This window comes from Hylobates moloch, unplaced genomic scaffold (assembly GCF_009828535.3).
Source record: "Hylobates moloch isolate HMO894 unplaced genomic scaffold, HMol_V3 SCAFFOLD_23, whole genome shotgun sequence".
Lineage (NCBI taxonomy): Eukaryota > Metazoa > Chordata > Mammalia > Primates > Hylobatidae > Hylobates > Hylobates moloch.
Window position 1 is genome coordinate 18,920,256 of NW_026652298.1, and position 13,851 is coordinate 18,934,106.

The following is a 13,851-nucleotide window of genomic DNA, read 5'->3' on the forward strand; positions in this document are numbered from 1 at the left end:
TTTTTTGAGATGGAGTCTTGCTGTGTCACCCAGGCTGGAGTGCAGTGCCGTGATCTTGGCTCACTGCAACCTCCGCCTCCTGGATTCAAGCAGTTCTCCTGCCTCAGCCTCCCAAGTAGCTGGGATTACAGGCATGTGCCACCACGCCCGGCTAATTTTTTTTTGTATTTTTAGTAGAGACAGGATTTCACCATATTGGCCAGGCTGGTCTCGAACTCCTGACCTTGTGATCCACCCGCCTTGACCTCCCAAAGTGCTGGGATTACAGGTGTGAGCCACCGTGCCCAGCCAATACTTCATTTTATTTCTATTTTTTCCTTTTCACTTTCCCCAGAGGGAAATGACTCTATGAAATTGGTGTGTATCTTTCCATGATTTTATGCTACTATTCTGTAAGAATGCATGTAGTGAGATGCATAACAATGTACAGCATTGTTTTGGGTCTCAAAATTGTATATAAATTGATAGAATCTCTCCTTTTTTTTTTTTTTTTTTTTTTGTGAGAGAGTCTCTGTTGCCCAGGTTGGAGTGTAGTAGTGCAATCATGGCTCACTGCAGCCTCGAACTCCTGGGCTCAAGCCATCCTTCCACCTCAGCATCCCCAGTAGCTAGGACTACAGGTGCATACCACCATGCCTGGTTAATTTTTTTTTTTTTTTAATGAGACAGAGTCTTGCTCTGTTGCCCAGGCTGGAGTGCAGTGGTGCAATCTCAGCTCACTGCAACCTCTGCATCCTGGGGTTCAAGTGATCCTCCCACCTTAGCTTCCCAAGTAGCTGGGATTACAAATGTGTACCATCATGCCCAGCTAATTAAAGTAACACAAAGGTATTAGCTCACAGTTCTGTAGGCCATATATCTGGCTCAGCTGTGTTTTCTGCTTAGGGTCTTACAAGGCCAAAATCAAGGTGTTAGTCAGACTACAGTTTTATTTGGAGGCCCCTGGAAAGAATCTGCTACCAAGCTTATGCAGGGTTTTTTTTTGGTTTTTTTTTTTTGAGACGGAGTCTTGCTCTGTTGCCCAGGCTGGAGTGCAGTGGCACGATCTCGGCTCACTGCAACCTCTGCCCCCCGGGTTCATGCCATTCTCCTGCCTCAGCCTCCCGAGTAGCTGGGACTACAGGCGCCCACCACCACACCTGGCTAATTTTTTGTATTTTTAGTAGATATGGGGTTTCACTGTGTTAGCCAGGATGGTCTCGATCTCCTGACCTCGTGATCCGCCCGCCTCGGCCTCCCAAAGTGCTTGGGATTACAGGCGTGAGCCACCACACCTGGCCACTCATGCAGTTCTTATAGTTGGAATCCTTGTGCTCCATTGCCCCATTTCCCTTTTGACTGTTAGCCCAGGGCCTCTCTCAGCTTCTTAAGGAACCTTCCATGCCTTTGTCCTGTGGCACTCACCACAGGACAGCAGCAGTGCATCAAACCCACTTGTGCTTCAGATCTGTCTGATTTCCTTATCTGTGTGTGTGTGTGTGTGTGTGTGTGTGTGTAGACAGGGAGCTGCCAAGGGAGAAGCAGCTAAGAGTCCAGGAGATAATAGTGCCAAAGGCATCTGAGGACCCTCATAAAATGTGTCTAACACGTGAGGCAGGATAGGAGTGTATTATTCCGTTCTCACCCTGCTATAAAGATACTACCCAAGACTGAGTAATTTACAAAGGAAAGAGGTTTGACTCACAGCTCCACATGGCTGGGGAGGCCTCAGCAAACTTACAATCCTGGCAGAAGGGGAAGCAGGCATGTTTTACATGGCAGCAGGAGAGACTACTATGTATAAAACCATCGGATCTCGTGAGAATTCACAATCATGAGAACAACATGGGGGATACCACTCCCATGATCCAGTCACCTACCACCAGGTCCCTCCTTCAACCTGTGGGGATTATGGGGATTACAATTCAAAATAAGACTTGGGTGGGGACACAGCCAAACCATATCAGGTAGTCAAGGAAATGACCATGTTCTCATGACCATACAGCCAACACAATAAACCTCAGCATTCACATTGTAATTGAGCTCATTTAAGCAAAGCTATCTTCAGTAGGGACTTTCCCTTCTAGAGAGCATGCACATTTTGATTTTACCTGTCCTCAAACTGATCCTTTGCACATTATAATAATAAAAAACATACCTCTAGGTGGAAATTCAAGATGCTAATGAGACATGTGATGTACGAACAAGCATTAACAGCTACTGCACCTGTGCAGAGGACCACCCAGGACATGATTACTAGCAACACCTCACCTCCTTATGAATAATAATGCAAAATTCCCATAAAGGGAGTTTCTCCAGCAATGATCAATGCTGTCTCACCCTTATGAGCAGCCGGCCCTGAATTCTCTCTCTCAGGTGTACTGTCTATTCTGCACCTAACTTTCAAAATATTCCTTTTGCAATAAGTTATGCTGCATCTCCTTTGCTGTCTCATTTAAATTCTTTTAAACCAAGAAGATAAGAACTGAGGTATCACAACAGCTGTCAACACATGCATTTTGCTTTATTCATTTGCTTTATCTTATGGAGCTCTCCATTTTGTAGAGTATTCCATTGTATGGCTGTACAGTAATTTAGATAAACATTTTTGTATTGATAGCCTTTTCTTTTGGAGACGGGTCCCTGTCACTCAGGCTGGAGTGCAGTGGCACAATCACAGCTCAACTGCAGCCTCAAGCTCCTGGGCTCATGCCATTCCTCCTGCCTCAGCCCCCTGAGTAGCTGGGACAAGAGGTGCATGCCACCATGCCTTGCTGAGTTTTTGTATAGATGGGGTTTCACCATGTTGCCCAGGCTGGTCTTGAACTCTGGACTGGTCTGGACTCAAGAGATTCAGACCAGATCTGTGAGCCACTGCACCCGGCCTTGATAGCCATTTGTTTTCATACACAGAGCAGCATTTAGTAGCCATTTAAGATATCTGTGCGTCAGGCTACAAGAAATACAAATGTACAGGGTGAAATCCTAGCTGGATCAAATATGAGCTTTGTAAATTTTTAAAAACTTTTTTATTGAGTTGTGGTGGTGTATGCCTATAATGCCAGCACTTTGAGAGGTTGAGGCAGGAGGATCCCTTGAGGCCAGGAGTTTGGGACCAGCCTGAGCAACACAGTGGGACCCTGTCTACACACACACCCCACCCCCACACACCCCAATTCACATACCACAAACTCCTAGAAATCACCTTGGCTCAGGCAGCTTCTTCAGATTCCTGAGACCCCATTTCCTGGATCATCACAACCATCTCACAGGATGCAATGAAAAGAGCTGTTAAGCACATTATAGACTTGGCTACAAATCTGTGCAGATTTGGTTGCAAAATGTTACTACCCTGACAAGAAGCCATGAACGTAGCCGGCAATGACTCAATATACTTCTGCCAAGGTTCCACCATCATAACTGTCTTATTGAAGTTAAGGAAATTGTTATTTCTAAACTTTATATGGTAAATGAAAAATACTGAACAAGGCAAATAAGATAAATGAATTCCAGAAATTAACATTCAGTCACTCCTAGGTATTACTTTTGAGCATTAAGATACATTGCTATATTGTTGATTTAGCCAATCTAAGATCCCTATAGTCAATCAAAATAGTTAAATAATTTTTTGTTTTCCCAAAAATCATTATTATTTTTTGTTTTAGGATGTTGGCAAACACTGTAATGTGTTTTTTTTTCTTTTTTTGAGACAGTTTCACTCTTGTTGCCCAGGCTGGAGTGCAATGGCACAATCTTGGCTCACCACAACCCCCGCCTCCCAGGTTCAAGCAATTCGCCTACCTCAGCCTCCCGAGTAGCTGGGATTACAGGCATGTGCCACCACGGCTGGCTAATTTTTTATATTTTTAGTAGAGACGGGTTTCTCCATGTTGGTCAGACTGGTCTTGAACTCCAACCTCAGGTGACCCACCATGCCCAGCCTGTAATGTAATTTATAAATACGGTAATGTAATTTATAAATAAAATGTCAACACAGAATACTAATTTCTTGTAGAAAATAGGCTGGGTGTGGTGGCTCACGCCTGTGATCCCAGCACTTTCGGAGGCCAAGGCGGGCGGATCAATTGAGGTCAGGAGTTCAAGACCACCCTGGCCAACATGGTAAAACCCTGTCTACTAAAAATACAAAAATTAGCTGGGCATGATGGCACATGCCTGTAATCCGAGTTACTCGGGAAGCTGAGGCAGGAGAATTGCTTGAACCGGGAGGCGGAGGTTGCAGTGAACCGAGATCACACCACTGCACTCCAACCTGGGTGACAGAGCGAGACTCCATCTCAAAAGAAGAAAAAGAAAATGTAGAAAATATTTGATTTAAGCGACCTCCTAAAATTCAGAAATACCTAGGAAACACAACTTCTCAAGATGCAGCAAAATTGACAAAATCATTTTTCAAAGTATCTTGATATAAACAACTCAGTTCCAATTTCAACTGGCTTGTCTTTAAAATATGATACTTGATGGCAAAGAATGGGATCTTTTAAGAGTTTTATAGTTTGGATCTATTTGAGAGTGCTGGATTGAACAAATGCAGCCCACAGAATTTAAAATGCAGACACTTGAATGTATAGGATCACCCAAAACAGAGAATTCTGAAGTCTTACGCCAGGGGTTGTTGAAAGGGAAATTCTGTTTTATAGGATTTTTTTCTTTATTCTCTTTTGAAGCAGTGTCTTTGTCTTCCAATGCCCGAGCAAGCATGTAACTAACTTTTCTTTGATGAGCCAAAGCTTCTTCTTTATCATTAAGCTGCATGCACAGAAATTAAATATGTACAAGTTAGTCAATAAATCACAGAATATATTCAGAGAAATATTGTACTATTTTACAAAATATTCAACCCTAATATTCATATTGATCTGTCCATCAGTATGAATAAATTAGGTATCACCTGATCCCCAAACATTATACTACGTGTTATTCACGATTCTTTTTTTTTTTTTTTGAGACGGAGTCTGGCTCTGTCGCCCAGGCTGGAGTGCAGTGGCACGATCTCCACTCACTGCAAGCTCCACCTCCCAGGTTCACACCATTCTCCTGCCTCAGCCTCCCAAGTAGCTAGGACCACAGGTGCCTGCCACCACACCCAGCTAATTTTTTGCATTTTTTAGTAGAGACGGGGTTTCACTGTGTTTGCCAGGATGGTCTGGATCTCCTGACCTTGTGATCGGCCCACCTCTGCCTCCCAAAGTGCTGGGATTACAGGCGTGAGCCACCGTGCCCGGCCAGTTCTTTTTTTTTTTTAAGACAGGGTCTGGCTCTGTTGCCCAGGCTGGAATGCAGTGATGCCATCTTGGCTCACTGCAGCCTCTGCCTCACAGGCTCAAGTGATTCTTGGGCCTCAGCCTCCCGAGTAGAGTAGCTGGGACTGTAGGTGTGCACCACCACACCTGGCTAATTTTTGTAGGCTGGTCTCGAACTCCTGGCCTCAAGTGATCCACCCGCCTCGGCCTCCCAAAGTGCTGGAATTACAGATGTGTGCCACCATGCCAGGCCAACAATTTTTTTTTTTTTTTTTTTGAGACAGAGTCTTGCTCTGTCACCCAGGTTGGAGTGCAGTTGCACGATCTTGGCTCACTGCAAGCTCTGCTCTCCCGGGTTCACACCATTCTCCTGTCTCAGCCTCCCACATAGCTAGGGACTACAGGTGCCAGCCACCACACCTGGCTAATTTTTTGTATTTTTAGTAGAGACGGAGTTTCACCGTGTTAGCCAGGATGGTCTCGATCTCCTGACCTCATGATCCACCCGCCTCGGCTTCCCAAAGTGCTGAGATTACAGGCGTGAGCCACTGCCCAGCCCCGACAATTATTTTTTAAAAGAACAGAAGACAGCATTGAAAATTTTGCAAGTCGTCTGGAAATGAAGGGAAAATATAGATCTATATGAAGTGTGTATAGACAGATATATAATATCAACATATAAAAAATATATCAACGTGCATATTTATAAAAGAATGTTGAAGTTATTAGTATATAAAATTGCTTTCATATATTTGTATGCAAATATTTAACAGTCTAGAGATAAGTATGTTCATATAACCTGAGTCTCAGTGTCTTAGTTTGAGTCATCTGTGGAATGTGGGTAGCAGGACTGTAAAGGATATGATGTGTGAGGAAATGCCTTGAACACTTTAAAAATGCCTCAATAAACAGGCAGACTTGTCACAAACTGTATATATATAAATGTAGATGGCAAAGCTGGCTGGAGTTAACTACAGGAGCCCCCTGTTTTCCAAGATGGAGCCTTTAAACCTGCACGGAAAGAATATGGATGACGAGAAAAGAGGAGCTGAGGGAGATAAAGATCATGAAGGTGGAGTCTGGTACTCCAACTGGGAAAAGGACATAGAAGGCAAGTGCAAGTCTAGAGAGATGAAGAGTTGAATTAACAGGAAGCAAATAGATTAGCTTAACCTAGGGGTTAACAATCTTTTGGCTTCCCTGGGCCACACTGGAAGAAGAAGAATTGTCTTGGGCCACACATAAAATATGCTAACACTGGCTGGGCACGGTGGGTCACGCCTGTAATCCTGGCACTTTGGGAGGCCGAGGCGGGCAGATCACTTGAGGTCAGGAGTTCAAGACCAGCCTGGCCAACATGGTGAAACTGTCTCTACTAAAAACACACACACAAAATTAGCCAGGCGTGGTGGCGGGCACCTGCAGTCCCAGCTGCTCTAGAGGCTGAGGCAGGAGAATTGCTTGAACCCGGGAGGTGGAGGTTGCAGTGAGCCGAGATCGCACCACTGCACTCCAGCCTGGGCGACCAAACAAAACAAAAAAACAAAAAACAAAACAAAAAAATACGCTAACACTAATGATAGCTGATGAACTAAAAAAAAAATAATCTCAAAAAGATCTCATAATGTTTTAAGAAAGTTTACGAATTTGTGTTGGGCCACATTCAAAGCTGTTCTGGGCTGCATGCTGCCCACAGACCGTGGGTTGGACAAGCTTGGCTTAACCATAACCTGCAAAAAAAAGAAAGCAAAGACACTAACCAAATCTATGAGCATCTTAAGGACCTCTTGAGGACTGTCCTGGTCTTCCATCCTCTTAGAACTGTTTTCTGAAGGGAGCATATCCAACAGTCTCTGCCCGAAGGTTTTCTTACTCCTTGGAGATGGAAATCCTAAAATTGAACATGAAAATCCAGCTGAGACATTAAAATATCTTCACTGATATACTTCCAGCAAAAGAGGTAACTTGATCTCTAGGACAAGTGAGTCCAGGAGCACACAGTGGAATGTAGTGAGCAGAGCACTGCCTTCAGAGCCAGGAGCAACGCAGGTGAGAGGCAGCAAGAGTGCTACCCTGCCATGCAGCACAGCCACCCCTCTGTGCCGGCTGACACACAGGCCACACAAGAACACAGTCCATGTCACTGGATCATCACAGTCTTCAAGAGCTGCCAGAAATGCAGATCTGCCATGACATCTTCCAATTCTAAATGTCAGCCACTAGTCTTATTGTTTGAATACACTAAGCCAACCTAACAAAACATGTCTACAGGCCACAGGGGGCCTCTGAGCCATGCAAACTCTGCTTCCGAACCGCAAAGACCTGGACCTGAATCCTCATTCAGCCACTTACTAACTGTATGACCTCAGGTGAGTTTTCTCGGCTTGATTTCCTCATCTCTAAAATGAGAATAGCATTACCTTCTTCTCAGGGAACTGTGCCATTAAACAATAAATCACACGGGCTGGGGAAGGGGAAGTGAGGAGTTAACTGTTTCATGGGACAGGGTCTCTGTAAAGAAAGATGAAAATGTTTTGGAGCTGGATGATGATGAAGGTCACATTACAATGTGAATATACTTAATACCACTTAAAAACAGTTCAAATGGTAAACTTTAGAGATATATATATATATACATATATATATATACACATATATATATATACACATATATATATATATATAAATCTCGTTCTGTCGCACAGGCTGGAGGTGCAGTGGCGCAATCTCGGCTCACTGCAAGCTCCGCCTCCTGGGTTCACGCCATTCTCCTGCCTCAGCCTCCCAAGCAGCCAGGACTACAGGCGCCCGCCACCACGTCCGGCTAATTTTTTTGTATTTTTAGTAGAGACGGGTTTCACTGTGTTAGCCAGGATGGTCTCGATCTCCTGACCTCGTGATCCGCCCACCTCGGCCTCCCAAAGTGCTGGGATTACAGGCGTGAGCCACCGCGCCTGGCCAACTTTAGATATATTTTTCCACCATCACAACAACAACAAAAAATACCACAATTGTCAAAGGCCCTGCCCAGGTATTAGCATAATATTTAATATTTCACGTTCATCCACTGATGTCCTTCTTCATCCATTGAAGGAAAGTAATTTGCAGAAGGTACAAAATCTCAGATTGTACAAGGAAAATTTCAAGAATGTTTTTGGAATATTCTCCAAAAGTGGTTTAGTGGGAAACTGAGAGCAGATGAGGGGAGATCCCCTTCCCACCAATCCTGACAGAGCACAGTGACGAGGGCGGCCCTGACCCCTCCCACGAGGAGCTGTGGCAAACAGAAGTCAGAGAAACTGACACTTTGATGAGTGGATGAATCTGTGTCCCTATTTTCAGTCTAAAAAAAGAAATAGCTCGGTGTGATGGCTCAAGCTGGTAGTCTGGAGGATTGCTTAAGCCCAGGAGTTTAAGATCAAAAAGAAAAAAAAAAAAACCCAAAAGCAAAAAAAGAAGTATGCTTATAAACTACTTCCGAAAACTTGTCTAAACTGCCATATCAAAAAGAAAGTTGATATTAAGCTCACCACAACCTCTGCCTCCCGGGTTCAAACATTTCTCCTGTCTTAGCCTCCCGAATAGCTGGGATTACAAGCTTGTGCCACCACACCCAGCTAATTTTGTATTTTTAGTAGAGACAGGGTTTCTCCATGTTGGTCAGGCTGGTCTCAAACTCCCGACCTCAGGTGATCCACCCGCCTCAGCCTCCCAAAGTGCTGGGATTACAGGCATGAGCCACCACACCCAGCCATCAATTTTTTTTTTTTTTTTTTTTTTTTGAGACAGGGTCTTGCTCCATCACCCAGGCTGGACTGCAGTGGTGGGATCATGACTCACTGCAGCCTCAGCCTCCCAGGCTCAAGCGATCCTCCCACTTCAGCCTCCCTAGTAGCTGAGACCACAGGTATCTACCACCACGCTTGGCTAATTTTTTTTTTTTTTTTAATAGAGACAGGGTCTCCCTATGTTGCCCAGGCTGGTCTCAAACTCCTGAGCTCAAGCAATCCTCCTGCCTCAGCCTCCCAAAGCACTGGGATTACAGGCATGAGCTACCGTGCCCTGCCTAAATCAATTATTTAAAATTCTGCCTTCAGTCTCTCCCAGTGCCTTACTGGAACTCAGAGTTTGGGAGCTATACCCCTCTGAATTGAATTTTTTGTGGGAATCTTCCTCAGATTTGTCAATAGCTGAGTGTGATATTGTAATATAAGAAATATATATTTGGTCTTTGCCCTAAGTTCCTGACACAGAGCTCCTAAAATCCTAGTAGATAGGGGTGTTAGGTGAATCTTTTCTCATAGTTGGTCTTTGACCCCAGTTCCTAACACACAATTCCTGACTGTAATTTCCTCAGTGCTAGAAGCATCTGACACGGAGCCCCTAAATCCCTTGGAATTTCCTGGGTAATAGGAGCATGTTTTGTTCTAATGAGGCTCTTGGTGGGCTCCTGGACAGCCTCAGGATGGGGGCTGGTTGTTAGGGGAACCAATCTTGTGATTAGAAAGCTGGAACTTTCAGCCCCAGTCCCCAAACTCCGGGGAAGAGAGGGGGGCTGAAGGTTGAGTTGATCACCAATGGCCAATGACATACCATGTCCATGTAATGAAGCCTCCATAAAAACCTAAAAGGGTCTGGGGAGCTTCCAGATAGCTGAGCATGTGAGGTTCCTGAGGGGTGGTGCGCCAAAGAGAGCATCCCTTCCCACGTGCCTTGCCCTGTCCATCTCTTTATCTGGCTGTTCATCTGCATCCTTTGTAAGATCCTTTATAATAAACTGGTAAACGGAAGTGTTTCCCGGAGTTCTGTGAGGCATCCTAGCAAATCAATGGAGCCTGAGGAGGGCGTCATGGGAGTCCCAATGTATATACAGCCAGTCAGTCAGGAGCAGCAGAGACAACCCCGTGCTTTTGACTGGCATTTGGAGTGCAGGCCATCTTGTGGGACTGAGCCTTTAACCTATGGGATCTGACTCTAACTCCAGGTAGACAGTGTGAGAACTGAGGGAAATGATAGGATACCCAGCCAGTGTGTGGGGAACCCCCCACCCCCAACATCTGGTGTCAGAAGTGCTGAGCTGAGTGGTGAGTGCTGTGTGAATAGGAAAACACTTTGGTTTTTCCTGTCTCTTACACTGAGGAAGGTAGGAATTATGGAACATCAAATGCACATATTCTCAAGTGCTGAAATGAGTATGAATCTAGCTCTTGAGAAAAATGCAGCTTTGTCTACACTGCACTATCCTAATGGCCAAGCTCCACACAGGGTTGCAGGACTTGCATGCATGTGACAGGGTCTGACAGACTTTCATAAGATTAAGATTACTTTAACCCTGACTTTCCCCTTCGTCTCTTCTTTTTCCCATCACTTTTCTTTCCACCTCTATCAAAACAAATATTTACAATCTGACTTTCTAAGAAGATCTGCCTTCAATCAGCACAAAACACCAGGTCTTTCCTCAAAGAGGATTTTACAATCCAGCTGCTATTAAGGGCTTAGCTGAGAGAGGAGGTGTCTGAGGAAGATTATCTACACATAGCTGTGGTCCATGGTAGAACCAGGTATTCTTAGTGTTTTCCACTTGTTCCTAAAAGGCTAAATACATGGACCGTGTTAGCTTTTTCCCTGGCAAAATCACCTACCCTGGATTGAACATTAAAGTTCTACCTTGGCCGGGCGCGGTGGCTCACGCTTGTAATCCCAGCAGTTTGGGAGGCCGAGGCGGGTGGATCACGAGGTCAGGAGATTGAGACCATGGTGAAACCCCATCTCTACTAAAAATACAAAAAATTAGCCGGGCGTGGTGGCGGGCGCCTGTAGTCCCAGCTACTCGGAGAGGCTGAGGCAGGAGAATGGCGTGAACCTGGGAGGCGGAGCTTGCAGTGAGCCGAGATCGCGCCACTGCACTCCAGCCTGGGTGACAGAGCGAGACTCTGTCTCAAAAAAAATAAAATAAAATAAATAAAGTTGTACCTTCAGCTTTTATCAAGAGATCATTATAGAAAATGACCATATTATCTAAATACATTATTTTGTATTTATTATAAGACATTGTTGGCCAGGTACAATGGATCACATCTGTAATCACAGCATTTTGGGAGGCCGAGGAGGGAGGACTGCTTGAGCCCAGGAGTTTGAGACCAGCCTGGGTAACATAGTGAGACCTCACCTCTACAAACAAATACAAAATTTAGCCTGGCATGGTGGCACGTGCCTGTAGTCCCAGCTGCTAGGGAGGCTGGGGTGGGAGGATTGCTTGAGCCCATGAAGTAGAGGCTGCAGTGAGTCATGATCACACCACTGCACTCCAGCCTGGGCAACAGGACAAGATCCTGTCTCAAAAGAAAAAAATTAAAAAAAGCTAAAACATTGGTGGGAATTTAGCCATTATATTTTCTCAAAACTTTCGTATCAGAAAACATTTTTAGAAATTAATTTCAGGATAATATGAATGACTTTCTCAGAATGAGTGTTATAAAACATTATATTTTCCTGTTTTGCCCTGGCTTCCATCTAATGAACACTCCAAACTTGTAGCTTCTATGATGTTTTTCCCTACTCTGTAGTTCTGATTTACTGCTTCTGTTTGTATCATCCCTCTGCATCACTTCTTACCCTTTTCAGCAAAGAAAAGGAGGAAAGCTTAGTTAAGGAAACTAAAATTCACAACAGCTGACTCCTATACTATTAGTAATATATACTGTTTGAAAAGAAATATTTCAAACAAAATGGCTATTATAAAGGTTTCATTTTATTATTATTATTATTTTTTTTTTTTTGAGACAGAGTCTCGCTCTGTCACCCAGGCTGGAGTACAGTGGCACGATCTTGGCTCAGTGCAACCTCTGCCTCCCAGGTTCAAGCGATTCTCCTGCCTCAGCTTCCCGAGTAGCTGGGATTACAAGTGAGTGCTATCATGCCCAGCTAATTTTTGTATTTTGAGTAGAGATGGGGTTTCTCCATGTTGGCCAGGCTGGTCTCGAACCTCAGGTGATCTGCCTGCCTCAGCCTGCCAAAGTGCTGGGATTACAGTTGTGAGCCACCGCGCATGGCCAAGTTTCATTTTTCTTTTCTTTTTTTTTTTTTTTTTTTGAGACAGTCTCGCTCTTTCCCCCAGGCTGGAGTGCAGTAGTGTAATCTTGGCTCACTGCAACCTCCACTTGCCAGGTTCAAGTGATTCTCCTGCCTCAGCCTCCCAAGTAGCTGGAACTACAGGCACCTGCCACCACGCCCAGCTAATTTTTGTATTTTTAGTAGAGATGGGGTTTCACCATGTTGGCCAGGCTGGTCTTGAACTCCTGACCTCAGGTGATCTGCCTGCTTTAGCCTGCCAAAGTGCTGGGATTACAGGTGTGAACCAGCGCACATGGCCAGGTTTCATTTTTCTTTTCTTTTTTTTTGAGACAGTCTCGCTCTTTCCCCCAGGCTGGAGTGCAGTAGTGTAATCTTGGCTCACTGCAACCTCCACTTGCCAGGTTCAAGTGATTCTCCTGCCTCAGCCTCCCAAGTAGCTGGAACTATAGGCGCCTGCCACCATGCCCAGCTAATTTCTGTATTTTTAGTAGAGGCAGGGTTTCACCATGTTGGCCAGGCTGGTCTCAAACTCCTGACCTCAAATGATCCACCCACCTCGGCCTCCCAAAGTGCTGGGATTACAGGCGTGAGCCACCACACCTGGCCACCAGGTTTCATTTTAAATATTTTCTATGATGGTGTTCCCCTAAGATCATTTTAAATATTATAAGATGTGTATTAGTCTTTCTAAATTCACCTGAATATAAGAGATATTAGAATTAGAATTATAGATCTGACAGATAAGAAAATATTTAGAAATACAGTCATCCTAGAATTTTTCTATAAAACATTTACAATTCTTATAAACTTCACTTGATTCTTTCTCAACTGATAAATGGTTTCAAATTATAATCTGACATTTTAAATTGAAGCAATATGAATTGTACAGAATAATACCGATAAATAAAAATTGATATGAACTACTTAGAGAAACTAAGATTTCTAAAAAATAACAGCTACTTTGTTTATACTGGAAGATCCTCAATTCTCTCATGCTATTTTAATATATTTTTTAATATACAGATATAATAACACTCAATACTGATCATTAACTTTTTTTTTTTTGAGATGGAGTCTCATTCCATCGCCCAGTGGCGCGATCTCAGCTCACTGCAACCTCTGCCTCCTGGGTTCAAGCGATTCTCCTGCCTCAGCCTCTCAAGCAGGTGGGATTATAGGCGTGTGCTACCATGCCCGGCTAATTTTTGTGTTTTTAGTAGAGATGGAGTTTTGCCATGTTGGCCAGGCTGTTCTCGAACTCCTGACCTCAGGTGATCCACCCTCCTTGGCCTCTCAAAGTGCTGGGATTACAGGCGTGAGCCACTACACCCAGCCTGGTGATAAACTTTTGATGGGCTCATGTACCAAAACCTAAACCTAAACTTCTGCTTCATTTTTTCTAAGAATATTTTATTAATTTGTCCAACTTAAGGTTTTTCCTCTATTCCTCAATATCCTTCTGAGAAGCATACATTTCAATAAAGTTTAATTAGATAGATACATTTAATGTCATGTTTAAATGACATTTTTCACA

The 13,851-nt window shown here is 44.1% G+C and overlaps 1 protein-coding gene across 5 annotated transcripts in view; it reads right to left on the bottom strand.

Moving 5' to 3' along the window:
- Nucleotides 1–485: 485 nt before the first annotated feature.
- CCDC125 (coiled-coil domain containing 125) overlaps nucleotides 486–13,851 on the bottom strand; it is a 53,785-nt gene continuing 40,419 nt past the window's right edge. For 4 of the 5 annotated variants that reach the window (XM_032145040.2, XM_058434174.1, XM_058434175.1 and 1 more), the window contains 2 exons: nucleotides 7,004–7,134; nucleotides 486–4,749 (listed from right to left, as the gene is read on the bottom strand). In XM_032145040.2, the coding sequence (XP_032000931.1) occupies nucleotides 4,444–4,749; nucleotides 7,004–7,134 (437 nt within the window). In that variant the 3' untranslated portion in view covers nucleotides 486–4,443. Of the gene's footprint in view, nucleotides 4,750–7,003; nucleotides 7,135–13,851 lie in introns of those variants that run through there. The other variant, XM_058434177.1, reaches the window with a different exon arrangement.